Genomic DNA, 25,594 nt, shown 5'->3' with positions numbered 1-25,594 from the left:
CTTGCAATGCATCCAGGTAGCACGAAGATGTATCAGGATATGAGGAGATCTTATTGGTGGGACAATATGAAGGTCCAGATTGCTGAATTTGTTTCTCGTTGTCTCACGTGCCAGCAGGTCAAGGCAGAGCATCGCCGACCTCCTGGGTTGTTGCAGCCCATCCCCATAGCTGAATGGAAGTGGGATTTCATCTCTATGGATTTTATTTCTGGGTTGCCAAAGACGAGGAAGGGATATGACTCTATCTGGGTGATCGTCGACCGATTAACGAAGTCGGCGCATTTCTTACCGATCAGAGTCACTTACTCTGCAGACGAGTTGGCTAGGTTGTATATCAAGGAGATAGTGCGTCTGCATGGAGTTCCCCTGGAGATTGTGTCTGATAGAGACACGCATTTTACATCTATCTTCTGGACTCGTATCCAGGAAGCGATGGGTGTGAAACTGAAGTTCAGCACCGCGTTTCATCCGCAAACAGATGGGCAGATAGAGCGCGTGAATCAAGTCCTGGAAGATATGTTGCGAGCTTGTGTTTTGGATTTCAAGGACAGTTGGGATGATTGTCTTCAGTATGCAGAGTTCGCGTATAATAATAGTTTCCAGGCGAGTATCGGCATGGCTCCCTATGAGGCGTTGTATGGTCGCCCGTGTAGAGCACCACACTGTTGGGCAGAAATTGGTGAGCGTAGTTTGCTTGGCCCGGAGTTGGTGCAGGTGACTTCAGAAAAGGTTGACATCATTCGACGTTGACTTCTGACAGCGCAGAGCAGGCAGAAGAGTTATGCTGATACGAGGCGTCGACCGCTTGAGTTTGAGATGGGAGACCATGTTTGACGACCCTAGTATGGATCACTGTTTGGATGGTGATATGAGGAAAGTATCTTAGCCTCCCAATCCTGCTGTATGAAATGGACTAATAACAACTTGGTAATCATATCCATGCACCGCATTTGCATGTGCTTTGTAAATGTGGCGCATTTTGAGGTGGTGTCATGCGTAACGTAAGATGAAGACGCTGAGGGTGTACGTGTGAGGGCACGCATCATATTACATACATCCTTGCACTAACAAGAGTACTTAGGATTTATTTAATTGTTCTGCTTTATCATTACTGCTTGATTGAACTGATAACATGCTAACCAGTGCCTTAATGTTCCACTGAGTTGATCACTCACTCCCACGTTTCTAGGGCGGTGTTAAACACCCACCAGACTCTGTCTTATGTTCTGATGTTGCAGATGTTGATGCGACTTCTAAGGCAGAGCGGGAGATGGATGATGATGAGGCTGCTTTCTCTTATATGCAGTTTTCAGACGGGTTCTAGCGAGCCTTGGTCTGATGCGCGGGATGCTGAGATTATTTTTGGAAATTTAAATGATGTAACTTGATACTTATAATTTTGTTAAGTAACACTTTCATACGACTGGTTTGTATATGTACTTCAGGAATTTACACTTGCACATATATTTTTCTATAAGTCTTCCGCTTGCTTTATTCACTTATCCTTGAATCATATTTGTGTTTTGGCTTAATTTATTCTATATTTTATGCACTAATACAAACAACATACATCCATCATTAAATATGTTGCACAAGTGATGTTTTGGAACTCGGGAGCTGAGTTATGCTCGACCCCCGAATTTCAGGGCGTTACAATAGAACAGTCCAGCAAGAAACAATGATTTCAGAGATAATTCGGCTTAATACTTAGGTCCGACCGAAACAATGTTTGGTGCCACCGAAGGGAGGTTTGGTGTAACCTAAGGGGGACAAAGACTTCAGATGAATTTTTATGAAATTCAGCTATAGCCAAAGGCATCTTCGATTGGAATCGGTGCGATTGAAGGTGAGTATCGGTGCGGTCAAAGCGTAACAAAAGTGCATAATTTTGAAGTCGGTTTCAAGTCAGTGTGAACTTTTCCTATTTAAATGCGTGTTTTAAACTAATCTAAGTATTAATTAGGACTTATGAGAGAGACCAATGAGTTGTGTAGCTTATTTGGAATCATTCTTCATTTTCAATCCGTCGGTTCTAATTTGTTTTCGTAGTTTTCCTTTTTATTTTGTTAAGATGTTAGTCATACTTGGCTAATCTCTTAGCTAAGGCTAAGAGATGAACCTTTTAACGAATATTCGATAGTTAATTTGTTTTTAAATGAAAGTTAAGGTTTTTTTTTTTTTTTTTAAATTTATTGAATAGTGATTGGATGTGATTGAATTCTTAAATTGGAGAAGGAATCAAACTATAAAGTTGTTTGATCTATTATCGTCTCCGAGTACATTAGATGCTTTTAATTCCCTCCGATGTGAGTACCTGCATCTTAATGAGAGATCAAGCTTATCATTATTCTAATCTATTTTGGATTTTTTAATATATTGATATTACTGTGTTATCTTGCGATTAAAACAAATTAAAATCCATTTTTAGTTAAGTTATTAATCTGAGAAGATGAATTAAATTTAAAATCTATTAATTGGGGATTCCTGGATCCTTAGTCATTTTTATAATTGTTTTACAAATCTTATATTCTGCTAGATTAAAAATTCAGACCAACCGTTTTCATTAGATTAAATTCTTAATATATTCTCACCAAATTTCTTGTGGATCGACCTCGGTCTTACCAAGTTATTACTGCATCACAACTCTATACTTATGGTTGTCAACTCTTGGGTTCAATTAACTTTATTATTTTGACCATGTCCTAAAATAATTTGGAAAAAGTGATGAATGGCTAGGATATACAACACATAAACTAAGGCGGGCCTTATGCAAGGGAAATACCTATTAACAACTCAACCTCCCTTTTACTCAAATTGCATGCCGGTAGGCACCGTGTTGGCAAAGTTTTGTGAGTAGTACAATGATACATGTGTTATATCACAATGCCTTCCATTTTTTTAAAGTCATTTAGAGGCATGAATTTAAAAATGGGACCACACCAAACAAAAAATGCACGGATCGAACACATATCATTCAAAACTTCCTAGGGCCCGCATAAATTTTGGATCAAGTTGGTATATGTGTTTTTCCTTTGTTCAGTTCCATATGACCTTATAAATAGGTTGGATGGAAAGTAAACATAATTGTGGGCACTAGAAAGCTTTCAACAGTGGTTGTCATTGCTCCATTACTATCTGGTGCAGTTCACTTGAGCTTTGGATCTACCTCATTTTTTGGTTCATGACTAAAATAACCCGACAAAATGGGTGGACACTGTGGACACAAGGCATACATTATGGTGGCCCCCAAAACAAACTTAAGCATGTGGTACATTATTAACTGTTAGAATGGTAATAGTATCTTTTAAAAATGTTGATATGGATATTTTCTTCAACCACCGTCCAAATTGTTTTAATAGAGTGCATATGCCGCCGTAGGCCCCAGTGTGAGGGTCACACTGCCATGGGTCCGACCCACATGGCCGGTGGACGCGGACTGGCTACTGACAGGTTGAGCAGCAATATGTGTTACTGAAGTGCCGTCACCAAGTTCTGAGGGTCCCACCATAATATGTGTTGTATCCATACTGTCCATCCATTTGGAGAGATCATTTTAGGGCATGATCCAAAGAATGAGGCTGATCCAAAGCTTTAGTGGACCCCACCATAGAAAACAGTGGAGAGTGAGGCTCACCGTTGACGCTTTCCTAAAATCCACCATGATATGTATTTGAGATCCAACCTGTTCGTAAGTTAACATATACGTTAAAGAAGGGAAAACACAAATATCAGCTTGATCGAATGCTTTCGTGGGCCTTATAAGTTTTTAATGGTGGCCATCACTCTCTCCACTGTTTTCTGTGGTGGGGTCAACTATAGCTTTGGATCCGAATCATCTTTGGGTCATGCCATAAAATGGTCTCTTCAAATGGATGGACGGTGTGGATACAAAACATACATCATGGTGGGACCCACTGAACTAGGTGACGTCACTTCAGCAGGAGTCTCGCTACTCCACCTGTCAGTAGCTAATCCGCGTCCCATGGCCGGTTCCGAGTCGCAGCAAAGACGCGTTCACCATATCCAATATAAGCTTTTTCCGTAACATGGGTACCCGGATCCGTCAACAAAGGATCCGACGCGAAATCCATATAAAAGCTCTCCCGTCGAATGGGTACCCGGTTGTGAAGGCTGCAAATGGTCAGACATGTATGAAACAGGGAGAAGTCGACGGATGTGTAGGAGTCGAGCAATGCCTGAGACGGCACAGATGTTTCGTAGGACTCTCCTCCTCCTTCCCATCTTCCTTGCTGCATTGATTGCGCCTTGTGTTTCCGCCGTCGATGAATTTACCGTGGATGGGACCGTCTTGGAGCTGGACGGATCCAACTTCGATTCGGCCATTTCCACCTTTGATTTTATCCTCGTCGATTTCTATGCCCCTTGGTGTGGCCACTGCAAGAGGCTCTCTCCCGAGGTTCGATTTCGATCATCAACTTCTCTTCTTCTTTCTCTTTTGTTCTGATATTTAGATTCCCTTCTTTTAGTTTCTACACTTCTAAAATAAACGAATGGAGCCGATTCCACATATCAGTCCATGTGATTTTCCTGTTGTATGGGATCCATGGGCACGATCGTTGGACCCTGGACCAGCGGCAGGATGCGCCGGATGGACTGTTCGAATCATCTGACCATACAACTATTCCCTGGTTGAAACAAGTAGTGTGTGCTCTTCAAATCTCCAATTTAGTTGAGATCTTAATAATAGGGTAATAATGGGCGGCCACATCATTTTAGTTTTATTTTTTAATCTTTTGCATGGTAAAAGATTGGTTTTGTGCGTTGCTGAATTTTACTGGGGTATTGGGGTTTTTCATGCTTAGGCAACATTGTATTTGTTGATAGGATTCTACTTGTACTTCCAAATATTATATTATATATGTATGTATCTATGAATGGATTTGTAGGGTTTTCTAATGTCCCCATTGATACTTCCGACTCCCAATCATCAATTGGGACGGTTCATTCAATAGTGCCATTGGGAGTAAAAATGGTAATGAGTATTTGAATTCTCTTGCACGAGGGAGTGGAGACTTCTTTATATAGACAAAATTATAATCTTATAAGATATACATGACTGAGAAGGTTTTTATCTTTACGCAAGGTAAGATCCTAAGAGATTTCTGTTGTGACAAGAATGAGCTGGCTATGGTTTTGAATATTTGAATTTAAATTTTTGAAGAATAAGGGTAGAGGAAGTGCTAATAGTACAATGCAAGGCATAATGATTGGTTCAATAAGCATGGGCTAATAGATCATCCTTGGGAGGGCTACAATATGTGTGTATCAATCACCAATTGGATATGGTGCTTAACGAGAATCGACAAATTTCTCATTTCAACACAATGGGAGGTTGCTTCATTGGTTTCTCCGAAAGTGGTCTTTCCCTCATGGTTGAAGATCATTGCTCGTTGTTTTGGAATCTAACCTTGAATCTTGGGGCCCAGTTCATTCTAGATTTAAGCTATGTGGCTGGAAGATGAGAGTTTTATTGCTACTTTAGGGTTGAGGGTTGGGGTGGTCATTGCTTGGCAGTAAAACATAGAATGTTGAAATTGAAACTTAGGGGGTGTTTGGCATCTCTAATAATAAGAGCTTGTTAGGCTTATTTCTGAAAAAATAAGTCTTATTGCTGAAATGGACTATTTGGTAAACATCTATTATTAGCAATTATTTTTAAAAAAAACAAGTAAAAAAGCTCATAAATGATAAGTAAATGGGAGATTACTTTATTAATAAGAGATTATTTGGCTTTTGTGGAAAGATGTATTTGGCTTTTGCGGAAAGAGGTTTTGAGGTTTTAAATTTTTTGAAATTCCAAAATTACCCTCGCAATTTCTCTCTGATGGCTTTCCTTGAAAACTTCCCAGGGTCCACCGTGAGGTTTATTTGCCATCTAACCTCTTCATGAGGTCACAAAAGACCTGGATGAAGGGAGAAAAACAAATATCAACTTTTGATCCGACCCTTTTGTGGCCCCAAAAGTTTTCAACGATAGGCGTCCAATTTCCACTGTTTTCGGTACTGGGCCCACTTGAGCCTTAGATCTGCCTCAGTTTTTGTCTAAAATGATATGGAAAATTAGATGGACGGTGTGGATCTGACACATACATCATGATGGGGCCCGTGGAAGTTCCACATGTCAACACTTCAGGTTTCCTTCTCCTGGAATGTGCTGCACAAAACAACACCAAACGGTGAGTAACTGAATTCTTGATGTGTGGAATTTACGTTAGCCCCACGATGATGTATTTCGTAGATCCACACCATCCATCTATTTTTTCAGATCATTCTAGGATATGAGCTGAAAAACAAGGCTGATTCAAAGCTCAAGTAGACCACACCATAAGAAACAATGGGAATTGAGGACCACCATTGGAAATTTCTTAGGGCCACAGAAGGCTCTGATCAAGGTGATATTTGTTTTTTCCCTTCATCTAGGTCTGTGTGACCGTATGAATAGGTTATATGGCAAATAAACCTCACGGTTGGCCCTAGGAAGATTTCAACGGTAGTTTGTTCAATACCCACTCTTTCTATGGTGTGGTTCACTTGAGCTTTGGTTATGCCTATTTTTGGGCTGATTCTCTAGAATGATCTGAAAAAATGATGGACGGTGTGGATCTAACACAAACATGGTGGGGCCCAGAGAAGTTCCACACATTAAAAGTTGTGTCGTGTATTGCGCAATCTACTCAAGGAGAGAAAATCGACATGTTTTGAATTCCTGTGCGTTTAACACAGATGATCTACACTCTTTGATCAATAGACTTTTCTTTTTTGAATTCGACGGTTGATATTTCGATCCATTTGAAGGGCACAATACAAAAAGGTAAGAGTGCATGCCCAGTTTCAACTTCTACTGCAGGCCATGATCATTAGTGCATACCAAATGGTCGGTCCAGATTCATGAACAACCAAAGGCATGGCCGAGTTGAAATGAACCAAGATCGATGCATCGTAGAGAAAGAAATGATCTGCAATGTCAATAATCACCGTGAGGAGATGCTAATAACAATATGATTTTATCAAAGAATTTGGGCCCTTGGTTTTTTTGCTTCTAGCCAACCATTTATCCTTAGGATGTTGGTGTTGATGTCCTACACAAGTGACATGATAGCAAGAAATATGGTATGGTACCACAAGTTGTGGTACCTTGGTTGTATCTAACCGGTTCCTTTCATCCTTGCGATAGGTGGCATGATTCTCTTTGAATGCCATTGATTGAATGGTTAAAATCTTCAAATTAGAAAATGACTTGGAGCTGTCCTCCGCATAGGGCTCACCAAATCAATGGTCTAAATTAGCATGTGTGAATTTATAGGGGCCATCATAAGGATGGATGGAGTACCAAGTGTGACTCATATAGGAATTGCACTTGAATACTATCCTGATGTGCCAGTCCATGCAAGTGTGACCCATGTCTAGGTGTTCCATACCATCCATCTAATGAGACCCATGATTAGGTTATCCAATGTTTTAAATATCAACGATATTGGCTGATTTATCTTAGGATATATCTTGTATCCCACCTGTGCGATATGAAACGCACAAGTAGTGCCGATATATCCCACATGTTCGATCCGGGGAGCATTTTCAATTTTCTATCTTTTTTTTTTTGTTGAAATTATGTTAAATCAGTGTCAAATGGTTACAAATCCATTAGTTTTTCATGTTTTGCATGAAAAATAATGGAGTTGGAGCTTTGATTAAGATAACCATTGTTTCTTCATGTTCTCCATGTTTTTTTTTTTTTGAAAATTTCCTTTAACCAGCTGTCAATTGAGACTAATTTCGAAGTATTTAGGAGTATTTGATGAAATAATCATCACATACGCTATAATTTCGAAATTTAAGTATAGGTGGTCTGATTTGGGGAAATTTGAAAAACAAATCAAAAATTTCCTAATTTCTCCCAAATTGCTTGCAATGCTGCACTTTAAACATGAAATCAAGCATGTATGAGGGCTGATCTACTGATTTGTCAAGTCCTTGTCATTAAAAAAAAAAAAGGCATTTATTAATTATTAAAAAACTAATAATTTTTATTTTTTTTATATAAAAAATTTCCTTCAATCAGCTATCAATTGAAACTAATTTCGAAGTATTCAGAAGTGTTTGATAAAATGATCATCACATACACTCTAAATGTTATGCATTCAATTTGAATATAGTTACATTAGTTTAGCCAGGCAATGCATAGCTTAGGACCCTATACAAAGCAAACCTATTACGTGCACTTCTTTTTTGAAATGTTATGATTTAAAAGTGTGTATTATGGTCTTTTTAAAAAATCCCTGAAGTTTCATTGAAAAATTCAATCATTTTCACAATGTTTCCCCAAGTTTCCCAAAAAGTGCGATAAGTTACTAGATACAAACAATATATCCTGTGCGATAACTGATATGTATCTGTATCCCAAGGATACAATACGTAACACGATACCGATATTTCAAACGCTGAGGTGATCTAGGCCATTTTGCTGAGAACCATTGTAGATTGGGGAATGCAGACAAAAATAATAATGGAATAAATGAGATCTCACTTGACGTCCATTTGCTGAGATATCTGGATGACTACATTCCATTTACAACAACACTATCTGGATTGTCTAGATTAACAGTCATTAAGCCCACTTCTTGCTAGGATCAATTTTGGGCCATTCATTCTATTAGGTTGGGACTTCAATAGATGTTCGCCAAGGCTACACCAATAGTTGTATGCTTTGTTAGTACTTAGTATTGGGATTAGCTGGAGCACTGGACACTGTTACCCTCTCCTGTTCCTGAACAATGTTATTCAGAGTCTTTCATTATATCTTACACGACGTGGCATTTTAAAAAGTATAGTGATGGGGTGAATACACCAAAACATTGATTAATGTTGGCCCTCCTCCCATCTTTTCACCCATTTGACAAGTAGCCCATGATGTTGTATATTCTGCAAGATAATTCCTTATGGTTGCTTTTGCTTTTAAAAAACTATCTCCTTTTTTTTTTGGGCATTTCGGACTGGTCCATATCTTCCTAGTGACCCCATTGTCTCCTTAGTAATATTTACAATATTTTTCATTAAAAGAAATGGCATCATGATAAAAGAATTGAGTAATTGCTTTATATGCTTTCAGCTAGGGCTGTACATTGAGCCAAGTCGAGTCGAGGTGGGCCAAGCTTGGCTTGACTCGTCTGTGCTCTCCTCGAGCTCACCATTGGAGCTTGGCTTGACTCGTTCGTGCTCCCCTTGAGCTCTAGCTCTCCCTCGCCCTCGAGCTTACCATTTGAGCTCCCAACCCCAACCCGACCCCCAAACCCTTTAATTTGCAAATCATAAATTCAAAACCCCAAATATCATTTTTGAGATTTAGGGTTTTCCTATTTTCAAAAAATTACATTTAAAAAAATAAAATCAAAGATTAGATTTAGAGGTACCTTGCTGTTGAGAGAGAGAGAGAGAGAGAGAGAGAGAGAGAGAGAGAGAGAGAGGAATGCTCACCTGTGCACCTTCTTACGTTAGCACCCGTGCTCACCTTTGCACACATGTCATGGGCACGAAATCTTAATGGTCCATGTGATGCGGCACCCCTTGAAACCTCACAAGCCCAACTCTCAGCCTGATACAAAACTCTGTTGGGCCATGGCAAAAAGAAACAATCTCCTCCCTTGATTTGCATTTCCCTTTGCTATTGCCCACTAGAGTTTTGGATCAAGCTGAAAATTGGGCCCATAGAGTTTCAAGGGGTGTCACATCACATGGACCGCTCAGATTCTATGCCCATGACACGTGTGCAAAGGTGCGCACGGGTGCTCACGTAAGAAGGTGCGCAGGTGAGCATTCCTCTCTCTCTCTCTCTTTATATATATATATATATATATATATATATATATATATATATATATATATATATATATATATAGAGTCATGCTCCCCTGCGCACCTACGCACGTGCGCACCTTTGCACACGTGCCATGGGTGTCTAATCTGAACGGTCCATGTGATGCGGAATCCCATAAAACCCTATGTGGAAAATTTTCACCCTGATCTAATATTCTGGTGGGCCATAGCAAAGAGAAATGCAAATCAAGGGAGGAAACTGTTTTCATTTTTCATGGCCCATCAAAGTTTTAGATCAAAGTAAAACTTGGTCCCGGGGGGTTTCAGGAGGTGCTGCTTCACATGAACGGTTCAGATTTTGGATCCACATCACATATGATGGGTTCTCAAAAAAGTTCGTACGTAGTACGTACGAACTGGTTCGCAGGTGAGCGTTTCCGTATATATATATATATATATATATATATATATATATATATATATATATATATATATATATATATATATATATCGAGCTAAGCTTGAGCTAACCAAGCTTGGATTCGAGATTTGAGTTGAGCCAAGTCAAGCTCCACTCTGCTCGACCTCGGCTCGTTTTCAAACGAGCTGGGTCATATGAAGCTTGGCTCACCTCGAGTTGCAGTTCAAGCCGAGCTAGATCGAGCCAAGCTGAGTGAGCTTTTCGAGCTAGCTTGGCTCATGTACAACTCTACTTTCAGCTAGGACTCCAGACCCCTTTTGTGGTAGGCTGCATGTAGGATTTCTCAATTTCATTTTCATCATGAGTTAAGAAGGCTCTAAAATAGCATGCAAAATTTCGTTGTGCCTACTGCTAACCTCATCCCATCCTTTTCCCTTCTGTCAGGTTACCTTATCACAAACTCCAAATTATTTTTTGTTGGCACTGTCACGTTATAACTAACATATTTGCAGAGCATGAAATTTACGACATGCTGGCTAAGTGATGCTTCGGTGTATTCACTCTATCAATCATAACTGCCATGTAATAATTGCATTGATGTTCCTTTTCTTCTTTTCTTTTTCTCCATCTACCGGGCTGCACAAATTCCGGCCAGCATCATTGGATACTATTGATGGTATAAGAGGAGGTTGGCGAGATGTAAGACATATTTTTGTGATAATTTATATGACAATCATTAGACAGCCTAACATGCATTACATCTACAACAAGTTAAGAAAGGACAATTGTGTAGGGAAAGAGATGATTTCATCAAATATGAGAGAATTTACTCACTAAAGATTGGACCTCTTAGAAAGGGATGATTCACAAAACAGGATTGTAAAGCTGGCCTCAAATAGCTGGAACAAGGCTATGATGACATGATGATGAAATATGAGCAAAACACACGCACCCACCAAACAAAAAAGAAGGTAGATTGACAAAACTATGAATGATTAAATAAAACTATGATTATACCGACAACAAAAAAAATCTGTTCCGAGTAGGAAAAAATATCATCATATGAAAACATTTGTTGCGAGAAGAAAAGAAAACTCTTGATTTCGTAAAATAGCAGGAAAAAAAAAACATTTTTTGTTTTGTACAAGAAAAACTAAAACATGGGCAACATGAACGAAAAAAAAGAAGAAGAAGAAGAAGAATGGAAAATAAAAATGTAACTGTCATCCTGAAAATACTCCTGGAGGAAGAATATCATTATTTCATTAGATATTTGAAAAAAAAAAGGAGAATGAAAAATTTGCGGCTGTCTTTGATTTGAAAACAGAAAGGGCAATAAAAACCAAAGGCGCAAAGAAAATGAGAAAAAAAAGAAAGAAAAGAAGACAAGAATTATGAGAAATGATAAAAAGTACAATATGACCTTTAATCTGGGATTGAAAATATCTTCACTTGAAAGGTTGGGATGTCTTGAAACTTGAATGCTCTAGAAATCCTGTAGGTTTTGACATCTTTTGTAAATACAGCTGACTAACAAAAAGATGGGACTATGAGGTTGAATCTTTTAACTTTGAAGGAAGAGATGGAGGAAGAAGGGAAGGATGGAGAAAGGATCGGATTAAAAAGAAACAAAGAATGGGGAATGTTTGAAAAGTTATTTTTGTGGTAGAGTTAAAACCTCAACAATTGCTTTTCAGGCCTGAACAAATAAAACAACGATGAATTTAAGCCAATTTTGGATGTCTTCGATGAGGACAATAAAGACCAAAAGTGCAAAGGAAAATAAAAAAAGAAGAAGAAATAAAAGAAAATAATAGAAAATACTACATATATAGGGCTGTACACAAGTCGAGCTAGCTCGACTGGGCTCGAGTTAGCTCGGATTGACTTGGCTTGAAAGGTCGACTCGGGGCTAGTCAAGCTCATTTTCTAAAGCTCGAGTTGAGTTCGAGCCGAGTTTGAGCATGGTGCATTTCAACTCGACTCGACTCGAAGCTTGAACTCAAGCTCGACTCGGCTCGAGTAATATATTTTAATATTATATATATATATATATATAATTTAAAAAATGTTAAAAGTTTAAAAGTTAAAACAGAAAGGTTAAAAAACCCTACCCGTCTCGTTCTCCCTCTCTTTCTTTCCCTTATCCCACCTAGCAGTCCGCACGGCCGCACCCAGCAGCTCGTCGGTCGCCGTCTCCCCCCACCCAAGACTCTCTACCCCACTCAGCACGTCAAAGCCCTTGACAAGCTCGACTGAACTCGAACCACTAGCTCGACTCGAACTCAACTCAACAGCTTTGGCAAACAAGCCAAGCTTCAATGTTGAGCTCGAGGGCAAGCTCGAGCTCGAGCTCGAACTCGAGTATAACATGGACGAGTCGAGCCGAGCTTGGCCCACCTCAACTCGGCTCGGCTCGGCTCGATGTACAGCCCTATACATATACCATTGATCTTGGACTGAAAATATCGTCTTGAAGGCTTTGGATGTCTTCAAACTTGATTGCTCTCTAAATCCTGAAGGTTTTGACATCTTTTGCCTAATAGAAGTGAAATCCCTGATAAAATGCTAGGACAGTGGTTGAAGCATTTGAGTTTGAAGGAAGAGATAAAGAATGTAGGGAAGGATGCAGAAAGAAGGATCGATTAAAAAGAAACACAGGAAGAAAGCTTACGTAGTTATTTTTGAGGCAGAGTAAAAGACCTTACAAATTGCTTTTCAGGGTGGAAAAAAAGAAAAGAATGCATTTAAGCCAATCTGAAAGTCAAGCTCGGCCAAGTCATATCACTCAATTCCATTCACTAGAGTGATGGATGTGCCTTGCCCAAGTTCATGGTTTAGACCAGTCATAAGCATAAGTTGTCTCGCTAGTGGATGACTTGAGCAGGCTTGGAGTCGCCAAGTTGACTTCCCTGTCAATGAGCTATCATTAGAAGTGTATCTAGAATATTTGGTACATAATAAGAGCATGTAGCCTCTGATTTTTATTTAGATCTGATCACTCTTTGTTAATGATCTGAAATAGAGATAAGATATATATAGATTCCAAACACTGGCTTATAATGTCTATCAATGAATATATGCGCCACTATAATTGTAATCCTCTGGTCTTATCTCCTTATCAAAGAGACATATTGGGTGGATTCGTGGAGACAGATGAAGGATGTTTTGCACTGATTGTTAGCACTTCACTTTCAGATGTTGTTTGCATACTTTCATGGGTTTGTGGTTCAAATTTGTGTACCATCTTTTATACATGTGTTGATTACATTTCAGTTTTGGATATTGACTTCTCACTTCTCAGCTGCTGCTTTGAATTTCTGTGTTGCTGTGAAGCTTGTTCCTCTGACTGCCATGCACTTTGGATAGAGTTAAACGTCATTGCATTCTATTAACCTTTGATTGATTTAGTTGACTGCTTTTACTTCGAACTTGTATTTTGTTGCTTGGCCAAGTACATTTTCCTTTAGGTGTATTGGCTTAACTTGTAAGTTTCCTTTGACAGCAATCTTGCTGTGGATTTTTTAATGCTTGTAGTTAATCATGAGCTCACTAGTTTTTGGTTGTTGTTTTTTTTTTTTTTCTGCCTTTCTTTATTTTGTTGACTTGTTTCTTTTCTTTCCATTTCTTTTTTATTTGTATCCCTTCGACATGTATCTCTAAAACATTAGAATCTGATTCTGTTGATGTTCTTGAGGACCAATACTGATATGCTACTTTCATGTGATGGCTTTCGTAAACAATTTATGTTACTCTTTGTTACTCTTTCTTAGATTGACATAATTGCAGTGTTCCTGACTCATTCCGGATCTTTTCATGACAAGACAGATTGAAGCAATGATATGATGCTTGCCATTGCAATGATTTCTTTTCTTTTCTATTTCCTTTTGCAGTTAGATGTGGCTGCCCCATTACTTGCTGTGTTGGATAAACCCATCATGATTGCAAAAGTAAATGCTGACAAGTTTACTCATCTTGGTTCCAAATATGAAGTCGAGTATGTTTCTCTGTTCTTCAGTTTCCTTGCCCCTCCATATTATAAATAGCCGTTGTTTAATACCTTTAATGTGAAACTTTCACAAAAAGTTGTTTAGGAAATTTGGTGGTGGCCTATGGTATTAGATAAGATTTGGTCATGATATTTGTAAATGCATTTCAAGACAAGGTTTCTCATATTCTACCCTCAAGCATGACATATGTGAAGCCGGATCATGTGGTGAACATCCAAGCTGTCCATCAAGTGGTCCCTTCTGTGTAGCTGTCCTGGACCAAAAATCAATCTGTTCACTTGCCTGGTAGGGTGGTTTAGAAAACGAATGGAAGACCAAACATTAGTTTTTTATGCTGGCCCACCAGGTGATTAGACCAGGGCATCTACATAATGGGGACTACCTAATGTATGTCTCAATCTTGAATGCACGTTCCATCTTGTTGTGTTTGCTGGAGTATAGGTGGGCTGGCTGTACACGCATGTGGGTTAGCAACCCTCTACAGCCAGCCAACATTTTTTATGCTTTAATGATTAAAAGATGCCTCCTGTGTGGTCCAGTGGATATCCTACACTGAAGCTCTTTATGCATGGTGTCCCGGTAGAGTATTCTGGTCCCAGGAAAGCTGAGTTGCTTGTTAAATACCTGAAAAAGTTTGTTGGACCTGATGTTTCCCTCCTTGAATCGGACTCTGCTATCAGTAGCTTTATTGAAACAGCTGGTACACAGTTTCCTATATTTATTGGATTTGGCTTGAACGAAGCATTAATCGTGGATTTTGCCAAAAAGTACAAGAAGAAAGCATGGTTTTCTGTAGCGAAGGATTTCTCTGAGGACATTATGGTAGTATATGATTTTGACAAGGTCCCTGCTTTGGTTTGCTTTCATCCAAGCTATGATGAAAAGAGCATTTTCTATGGCCCCTTTGAAGGTTAGTTGAACTGCAGGTTCTTGGAACTTTATTTATCTATGCTCCTGCCAACTTCAATCATGTTTGTAATGCTTTCTTCCCAATAACTTTGACTTCAAAACATGCATTCATTGAACAAAGAAACAAGATGTCAGACATGGCGAGCTTGGCTGACGTGCTGACACATTATAATATTGAGATTTGCCGATCCCACTTGTGTGTAAAAGGCAGCCTGTTTTCATGCCTCAACACAGGCCAATGTGGCTATGGGTGTGAGATCCATGCTGTTTGATGCCATGACCCAAAGGAGGTGGTCCATTGCTGATGTGGACTCAGAGATTTGAAACAAATGGATCGCGCAGAAAAGTTTGATCAGTTTTATTAGCTATCCATTCATTTCAAACGTGGCTGGTTAATGGGCTTGCCTAAGTTTTTGGCCATGGTTTCACATGTTGGGATTTGGGACCCACCCATTTGATAGCTTGGAGCTCTCACCTGTATGCCACATTGATACATGTTGAGGCATTTAGGTAGGCTGCCATAAATCTTTTAAAGATATATCCTTGTTTTCAGTTAAAAGTTATGATCAAGCTCTTGATTCTTTGCATTTTACATGCTTTCTATTTATTTATTTTTCTTTGTGGGTTTTCAGTATATAATTTCAATTTGATTTAGGATGGTTTGAAATGCTTTGAGCATTATTTCTTGCTTTATGCAAGTGGTTACAATGCCAAATTTCAGCTTCCACTAGTTTGCTTCTTACAAATAAATGTGAACTAAGCTTACATACAGGATGGTGATTTCAACTTCTTGTTGCAGCGGAATTCTTGGAAGATTTTATCAAGCAAAATCAATTGCCTCTGGTTTTGCCCGTAAACTATGATACACTCAAGTTGTTGAAAGATGATGAGAGGAAAGTTGTTCTAACAATCATGGAGGATGAGTCAGATGTGAAATCACATACGTTGATTAAGACACTGAAGGCTGCCGCATCTGCGAATCGTGACCTAATATTTGGATATGCTGGATTCAAGGAATGGGAAGACTTTGTTGACGTATTTGATGTTGATAAGAAGACAAAACTGCCAAAAATGGTTGTCTGGGATAGAAATGACGAATTCTCCACGGTAAGTTGACTCAGTTCAAATTTTGGAAATTTTGGTTCTTGTCTTAATCCTGTCTTCATGCCTATATAAATTCTACCATAAATTTCTTCCATTGTTGGGTTTGAGCCAAAATACCATTTTTACTGTTAATTCACTAAATAATTGATTGCTTGCTGCACAGCAGGTCGGCTATAACAAACTTAAAATATTGTCCCTAATGCATTGAATAGTTAGGCTTAAATGCATACCCTTCAGACTATTAATGTGTTGCTCCTTGTTTGGTTCCCGTGCATTGATTTTCTATGTCATCATCATCATCACCATCATCCGAGCCTTATCTCAACTAATTGGGTTGTCTACATTAATCCTCTTCTGCCATTCCACTCTATCAAGAGCCAAACCTTCAATTAGACCATAGGTCATCAAGTCTTTTCTTACTATCTCCATCCACGACTTAAAATATCGTCCCTAATGCATTGAATAGTTAGGCTTAAATGCATACCCTTCAGACTATTAATGCATTTCTCCTTGTTTAGTTCCCGCGCATTGATTTTTTGTGTCGTCGTCATCATCATCATCATCATCTAAGCCTTATCCCAATTAATTGGGTCGGCTACATGAATCCTCTTCTGCCATTTCACTATCAAGAGCCAGACCTTGAATTAGACCATAGGTCATCAAGTCTTTTCTATCTCCATCCATGTCCTTTCAGGCCTTGCCCTTACCCCTTTAGAGCCTTCAACTCATGGTGTGCCGTAAAGGCCGTTACATAAAGGTAACAGTGGCAACCGTTACATGTTACGGGGGGCGTAATGGTCGTAACAACTATTATGGAAAAATGACCTGTAACCATCGTTAATGGCCCATTATGCCCCTTATAAAGGTCGTAACAGCTCCATAATGGTTTGTTACGGCATATATAGGTTTTCCAGATTTTTTTTTTCAACGTTAGGGGGCATATACAGTTTTTTTTTTTTAATGGGTTTTTTCTTTCAATAAAAAAGAGTCCGTAACGGCTGTTACGGGGGCTGTGACAACCGTTACGGCCTGTATTGTAAAGGCAACAGTGGTGGCTGTTATGGCCACCGTTACCGTAAAAGAATACCTTGCTTCAACTTGTAAAACTCACTCCTAACTGGCACGGTTCTTGGTCTCCATTGCACATGACCAAACCATATAGGTCTACTTTCCCTCATCTCATTACCTATTGGTACTACTACTAAGTTCCCTTGACTGCATTCATTTCCAATTCTATCCTTCCTTGTCTTGCAGCTCATACATTGATTTTCTGTGTGATAATTGGAATGGTCATGGAAGCTTGGGTTTACAATCCTTGGTTGAGACTTTGGTAGAGTTGCATTTACTGTAGCAGATCTGCAGATTGTTGGAATGAAGAGATCAAATTGTGAAGTTAATCCTTGTTGGTTTTTCTTTGCTTGCAATTTTCTCTTCATCATTTTACATCATTGTGTTTGTAATTGACCAAGGTCATTTTGGTAATTTGATCTATATATTTGGGATCCAACCTTATTACCTTAATCTACAAAATGAGAAAAAAGTTCCTTCTCTTCATTTATATGGTTTCATTGTTAAACGAAGTGGATTTGGTCCACATAGGCCCACCTAGCTCTTATTCTCTTATTTCTTTTGTTTATGTCAATTAGAATATATTGGGTATTTTTTCTTTTATTACTTAAAGGAAATAATTATCATATTGGATTTTGTTTAGTTATAAAAAAGGGAGAGGGGAAGGACCAACTTAAGAAGGGTTGTTGACGTAAGACTGATGCATGAATCAAATAACATGTGAGATCAAGTAGCAGAATTAAGACAATTAACAAAAAAACACAAACATTGCCATAATAATCACGAATACGATGAAAACCAAAAGAACATCATGCATAGTCCTATCCTAAGTTACCAACATCGTCACACAAGATCATTAAATAAAAAGGTAACTAAGATCTAATGGATGTAGGGACATCCAATTGTCATAAGGTATAGTCTATTTCAAAGTAGAAGGCCTAATACATCCTAGGGCAAAATTAGGGTTTTAGGAAATTAGGAAAATCTAGGGAAGTTAGGGATTTTTAGATTAGGGTTAGGGTTTTGGTAGAGAGGAAAAGGGGTTTTGATTTAAGGATGAAAGGAAGCAAAAAAGGAGACCGTACGGCCAACCCGGAAGGTTCACGCGTGTGGCCGTACGGTCACGTGTGTGGCGTGGAATGGATCAGTTAGGTCTTTTAGGGTTTGGGATTGTAAACAGGTAAGAGAAAGATGGGTTTAGGAGAAGATCATGGCTTAAGATGGGAGAATCGAAGAACTTGAAGAAAATACCTTGATGGAGGGGAAAAGAGATGGTGATGTGGGGATGGATGGAGACCTTGCACATCGTTAATGAAGATTAGCCTCACACCAATCTCCCTTCCAAATCACATGGAAGTATCTTCAAATCTCATGAAGATGGACGAAGAAGAAGAAACCAAGAGCTTTTTCTCTCTTCTTTAAAAAAAATAAAATAAAATCACAAAATCCAATGGGGGTCACATGCCCACCCTCTTTTATAGCTCCAATAAAGTTCAAAATTTACAGTAAACACCCTGTTTTGTGAATTTTGATGAAAGTAGCCCTAGTCTAACTAAAATCAACTAAAAGCACTCATAATGGTGTCCAAACATAACATAAACAAAATTAAATCCTATAAGGTGATAAAATCTAAGAAAAACTATTGTGGATGATCCACGATCAATGGCCCGATCGTCATGTCCCTCCAATTCAATGGTCTAGATCACTCTATAAAGCAGCCCATGTGCATCTTCCCAGTGTGGGGTCTTCCAGATGCTCGCACATGCATACAGGGTCTTCAGCATGATCACGGGTACTCGCCTAGCCATAGGGAAATTGGTGTGGCCTGCCTCCTCTGATATGTACACAAAGGTATACGTGAAATGATGTCCTCATCAATTGTCCTCTTCTCTTTTCTTCTCTTCTCTTCTCCTCTTTTTCTTCTCTTCTTTCACGTGCTATAGTGGTTGTTACAGTACCGTGCATGCTACACTACCATGCAACAGTAACAAGCAAATTGTTCTACATGATATCAAAGAAATCTTATTTCTGATCTAATCCATCTTTCTCCCCTCTACCCTATCCTTGTTTCCTTTTCATTTTTGGGCTCTCCCATTCCCCTTGTGCTGAAAAGCTTTTAGACAACCAGGGTTTCTTTTCTTTTTGTTGTGTTAAGCCTTTGTAATGGCCCATGCATGAGAAGGGGATGAAGTGTTCATGATCATCACCCCTCATGGGATGTGTGGGCCGATTGCCTTCATCAGATGCCATGTTCGTGATCACCAACCCTTGTGATTGGTTAGAACATGTGGACTTGTTGGCTGTTTATTTCTTCAAGTGTGGTGTACATACTGTGTGAAGTGTACGAGTTGAATGTTCGTTGGTCACGAAAGGTCTGCCCATGTTCGTATAAGCTTACTGTATATATTCTAGTCCCTTGTTCCCAGATGGAAGTGAGAAGTGATTTGAGAACTGAATTCATAAAGCCATTTGATTTTTTGGGGGTCCAAATAACCTCTATTAAATTGAATAAAACAAATTATCATATATGGTCTAAGTCTATTCAAGTATTTTTAATGACAAAGGGAAATTTGAAATACTTGATTGTGAAGAAACCCAATGAGAGTTCTAGTAAATATGAACAATAGATTAAGGAGAATGCTCAAATTATGACATGGTCGTTGAATAGAATGGAATCATCCATTAGCGTAACATAATATTTTTGGATACTGTAAAGGAAGTGTGGGATGCATTACAAGAGATGTATACATCCAACCAAAATATCTTCTGTACTTGTCAGTTATATGAAGAAATATTTAAGCTCCAACAAGGCGTCAAAATGCTAATTGACTATTATTGCAAACTTAAAGGAATGTGGGAGGAGCTGAATGTGTATTAATCCCTTACCATTGATTTGGAGAAGCTACATCAATAACGAGAGAAGTTTCATATAGCTAACTTCTTATCTGGTTTGAAACGTCAGTATGAACCAATTCGTGCATAGATCCTGGGTGGCAAGGATGTGCCATATCTAAATGAGGAAGTGTGGGATGCATTACAAGAGATGTATACATCCAACCAAAATATCTGTTGTACTTATCAGTTATATGAAGAAATATTTAAGCTCCAACAAGGCGTCAAAATGCTAATTGACTATTATTGCAAACTTAAAGGAATGTGGGAGGAGCTGAATGTGTATTAATCCCTTACCATTGATTTAGAGAAGCTATGTCAATAACGAGAGAAGTTTCATATAGCTAACTTCTTATTTGGTTTGAAACGTCAGTATGAACCAATTCGTGCATAGATCTTGGGTGGCAAGGATGTGCCATCTATGAATGAGGTATATATTCACCTTCAACGTGTATCTCTTAGCTCTTCAAGCGGGGCCAATGACAACTCTGCTTTAGCATCCTTTACTGGCTGAGGCTGCGGTGACGGTCGCAATGGCAGAGGTAATTAAGGTGGTTGTGGTGAAGTGGGAGGATGTCATGGTCGAGATCGTTGACCTAGAAAGTGCACGCATTGTGGGCCACAAATCACTTTGTTGAAAAATGATGAGATCTTCATGGGAAGCTGAAATGGGCTAATAAGGCATCTTATGTTGGAGAACAATGGGCCTTCTTCGGCTAATTCTACGTCTATAACTCAACAGTCATGAGACAATTACACTCGCTCAAGCCAAATTGCTGAAAAATCTGCAGAATCAGCCTACTCATGCTGCTTCTGGAACTACTTCCTCCTTTACGACTACCTTTGTGACCTCATGTATGGCCTCTTTAGGTTCCAAGTTCCCTATTCCATGAGTCATTGACTCCAGTGCATCTGACCATGTGACAGGTGAGTCCAGTGTGTCTTCCTTCATTAATACACCGTTAATGGGTTTGTCTGTCACTCTGGCACTTGGTACTCAATCTAGAGTATATGGAATTGGTATTGTCCACCCTAGTTCTTCCGTTTCATTATCATTTGTCATTTTTGTTCCTAAAATTCCCTTGAGTCTCCTATCTGTTAGCAAACTCACAAAATCTCTCAACTCCTTTATGACCTTCTATCCCTTGCATTGTGTTTTTCAGGATTTAAAGATAAAGAAGAAGATTGGTGGAAGACATGATATGACGGTTGTATTATTATTTTAATGGGTCAATCACCGCATCAAATTTTACTTCCAAATACTCCATTGTTTTCTCTGCCCTCGAAGTTTTTAGATGTATATGTTATGTTCATTAGTTGGCATCAGACCATGATAAATTAGATCCTAGAGCCATTAAATGACTTTTTTCTTGGGTACTACAGGACACAGAGGTTATCGTTTTTACAGTCATTCTCTGTAAAGCAATATGTATGTGCAAACACTACATTTTTCGAGTCCACTCTGTTCTTCTCAAAGACAATATATTTCTTGATGTGGAAGATGTGCATATACCTATTCTAGTTGAGGATGATATAATCAAATCTCCTCCCTTTGTTGATTCTACCATTTGCATTATGCCTCCGCTGCAAGTCTACTCACGATGAAAATGTATAGATGGTATGACCAACCATGGTGTGCTATCAATCAAATCATCTTTCAAGACCAATGGTCTAGATACGTTAGATGTTCCTATTGCTTTAAGGAAAGGTAAGCGTGCTTGTAATGATCATCCTAGTGACAAATACGTCTCCTTCCAATGCTTGTCTCCCACTTTTTGTAAATTTGCTCTATCCTTGTCCTCTCATTCTATTCCCAAGTCATGCTAGGAAGAATTGCTACATAAGGAGTGGAAGCATGCAATGGAAGAGGAAATGGTTGTTCTTTATCAAAATAACCCTTGGGAGCTCACTAGTCTAACTTATAGCAAACTTGCTGTTTGTTTTCCATGAGTGTATGGTATTAAGTTTCATCCTAATGGGGCAATCGAACATTTGAAGGCTTGCTTGATTGCCAAGGGATACACTCATACCCTTGGTATTGATTATATTGAAATCTCCCGTTACCAAGATGAATACCATTCATGTTATTCTTTCCGTGACAGTTAACCATGGCTGGCCCCTTGTCCAATTGGATGTAAAAAAATGTCTTTCTTCATGGTGATCTCACAGAGGAGGTCTATATGGAGCAACCGCCTGAATTTGTTACTTAGGAGGAGCCGTTCAAAGTGTTTAAATTGAACAAGGCGATTTATGAGCTGAAACAATCACTACGTATATGATTTGATAAATTTATTAAAATTGTGCTAAACTATGGGTTTGTTTGAAGTCATGCCATGCCGGTCATTCCGTCTTTGTAAGGAAAGGCTCCTTAGGTCTTATTGTGTTAGTAGCATATGTTGATGATATCACCGTTACAAGAAGTGACAGTAAGGGAATTGAGGAACTTAAGACATATCTTCAGAGGCATTTTCTCACAAAAGATTTGGGTTCTCTTCGATATTTTCTTGGTATAGAAGTGGCCAATTTAAAGGAAGGAATTAATGTCTTAATGGAAATACGTTCTGGATTTGCTCATGGAGACAGGCCTTCATGGTACTAGGTTGATACACCAATGGATTTGAATCACTAACTTGTTGGTGATCAAAGAGATGCATTCGAAGACGCAGGGAGATAAAAAACTAGTGGGTAAACTAATCTTTTTAACCATTACTCGATTAGACATCTTATGTTGTGAGTGTGGTGAGCCAATTTATGAGTTTTTTTTTTTTTTTTTAGAGTACCTCACATGGATGCAGTTATTTGAATTTTGTTGTATCTTAAAGAAGCACAATGTTAGGGAATTCTATACAAACGGAACAATCATCTTCAGATCTTATGATACTGTGATGCAGACATGGCTGGTTCTTTGGCAGGCAAGCGGACCACTATTGGATATTGCATGTTTGTAGGGGAAAATCTAGTTACTTGGAAAGTAAAAAGTAGAGTGTTGTGGTCCGATCAAGCGCGGAAGCAAAGTATAGAGCAATGGGTCATACTACGTGTGAGTCAATGTTGATCATGAAATTGTTACAGGAGATTGGTTTTGCAGTGAATCTACATATGCGAATGGTTTGTGATAATCAAGCAGTATCTCATATTGCAATCAATCCAGTCTATCATGAGAGAACTAAACATAATGAAGTTGATTGTCACTTTATACGTGGGAAGGTCTCCATTGGTGAAATCCCTACACCATATATCTGATCTTAGGATCAACTTGCTAGTGTATTCACCAAGGCTCTTGGTCATATTCAGTCATCACACATGTTCTCCTAGTTTGGCATCGACAACATCTATGCTCCAGCTTGAGAGGGAGTGTTAATGGAAGTAGATTTGGCCCACCTAGGCCCACCTAGCTCGTATTCTCTTATTATCTTTTGTTTATGTTAATCAGGATATGTTGGTATTTTTGCTTTTGTTACTCAAATAAGATAATTTATATTGGATTTGTTTACTTATAAAAAGGGAGAGGGGGAGGTCTAACTTATGACGGGCTTTTCTCCTCGTTTTCTTCTCCTTTCCACATGCTACAGTGCCTGCTATAGTACCAGATGTTTCAGGATGATGATTGGACCTATTTTGTTTCTCCACTCAATCTCTATTGTCTATTTTTCACGCTATTGATAAGATATTTCATTTTTAGGATCACGCTCAATACGTTCCTCAAAAAATCCGATTCATGCTGATTCTTCCCCCAACTAACGAAGAGATCTTGGCAGAATTGCCACATGAAATTGAGCACAATTTTGCAAAGAAATACCCCACTTGTTTCTCGAGAAGAGATGGGAAACATGCTCAATATCATTTGATTGAAGAGTTGCCTCAGCTCCTTGTTGTTTGAAGAAACCCTTCACTTCAATTGGTCTTTTTTCACGAAAAGCAGACATGAGATTACAAATCAAGAGTTTCACTAAGATTTTGAACAGCTGTCCCGAATTCAAGTTGATTATGTTTCGCTTTTTCCTCGGAGAAAGACGTAAGATATTTCATTTTTAGGATCATCTAGTTGTGATTTTTGCACCCTGGCTTGCTCCTAGTTGTATATGAATGAATGAACGAATCAGATCTGTGGTTGGGCATCCTACGTGTTATTTAAAAGCTTTGGGGATGTTAGCAAAACCCTTCATTTATTCATTGAGAAACCACTGATTTGTGACCAGATTTTGGAAATTTCTCATGCTGATACTGGATATTTTAGGAAACTTCTAGCTTTTGCACCTTGCCACATGTCCAGCTAACCCTGGCTGAGACTCCCCTCTGAAATAGTATTTAGCTTCCATCATTTGGATGGGTGGCCATGTGATGATCCTTCTTGGACCGTTTATAGGATTGCCGCATTTGACCTCTAAATCCAAAATTCTAAAAGCAAAACTGAAATCCCTTCCAAGTTCCCTGTAATTTATGGCGAAAAGGAAGCTAATGTCAGGGTTATTATTCACCCATATAAATATCTTTTTTTCTTTAAAAGAAATCTGGAGCAATTTCTCTGCTATTTTATTTATTTATTTATTTTAAAATCACATTGGAACAATTCCTTGGAAAAATCTATGCAGAGCAAAAGAATCAACAGCCTCTACTGCACTCTCTTACATTACATGCTCAAAATTTAAGATCTTATTCTACACAATTATTTGAATAAGTTTTTGTTATTGCAGTACGTGTGATATGTAACTACAAAAGTTTGTCAATTGGCGTGAGTAGTATGTCGTTGAGTCCGACGAGCCCCTATGGTTGTTGAAGACTTGAAGACTCGAAGACCGGCAACGATCATGGCTTGAAGACTCACGTATATGAATTAATGCCTTGGTAAACCTCAACCTTGTATACCCTATAAACCTTATCAAACCCAAAACTTAGTCCTCTAGAAGGTCCCACCTTAATAGGAATATCCCAAGCTACCTTATCCTAGAGGAGAAGTCCAAATGGTCTGCTTGGACTCGGCACAAAACAGAGCAAAAGTTTGAAAACTGAAAATTCATAGCAAAGTTCAAACTCGATCGATCCTCGATCGTATCAAGGGGTCATTGATCGATCAATGTCCCCCTGGCCCGATTGATCTGAAATGGTAAAAACAATCCAACGACTTCACTACATATTTTCGAATTACCTCGATTAATCTTGGGCCCATGTTTGATCGATCGAAAGTGTCAAAATCTGTCCAACGGGTTTGTGACTTAAAGTTGAATTAGTTCGATTGATCGAAGCCATCATTTGATCGATCGATTCTAACCATTTTTTGCCCATTTTCATCAATCTATTTATCCTTTGGCTAGGGCATTTGGGCATTTTGATGAGAATCCAATAGAGCTTTGGCTTAGTG

General features: G+C 38.8%; 1 protein-coding gene across 1 annotated transcript in view; it reads left to right on the top strand.

Annotated features, from left to right (window-relative positions):
* The first annotated feature begins 4,112 nt into the window (after positions 1 to 4,112).
* LOC131237321 (protein disulfide isomerase-like 5-2) overlaps positions 4,113 to 25,594 on the top strand; it is a 34,176-nt gene continuing 12,694 nt past the window's right edge. Inside the window, exons 1-4 of the mRNA XM_058235031.1 lie at positions 4,113 to 4,417; positions 14,146 to 14,249; positions 14,802 to 15,172; positions 15,971 to 16,278. Coding sequence (XP_058091014.1) covers positions 4,148 to 4,417; positions 14,146 to 14,249; positions 14,802 to 15,172; positions 15,971 to 16,278 — 1,053 coding nt within the window. The 5' untranslated portion in view covers positions 4,113 to 4,147. The remainder of the gene's footprint in view (positions 4,418 to 14,145; positions 14,250 to 14,801; positions 15,173 to 15,970; positions 16,279 to 25,594) is intronic.

This window comes from Magnolia sinica, chromosome 2 (assembly GCF_029962835.1).
Source record: "Magnolia sinica isolate HGM2019 chromosome 2, MsV1, whole genome shotgun sequence".
Classification (NCBI taxonomy): domain Eukaryota; kingdom Viridiplantae; phylum Streptophyta; class Magnoliopsida; order Magnoliales; family Magnoliaceae; genus Magnolia; species Magnolia sinica.
This window is presented reverse-complemented; position numbering and strand designations above follow the sequence as displayed.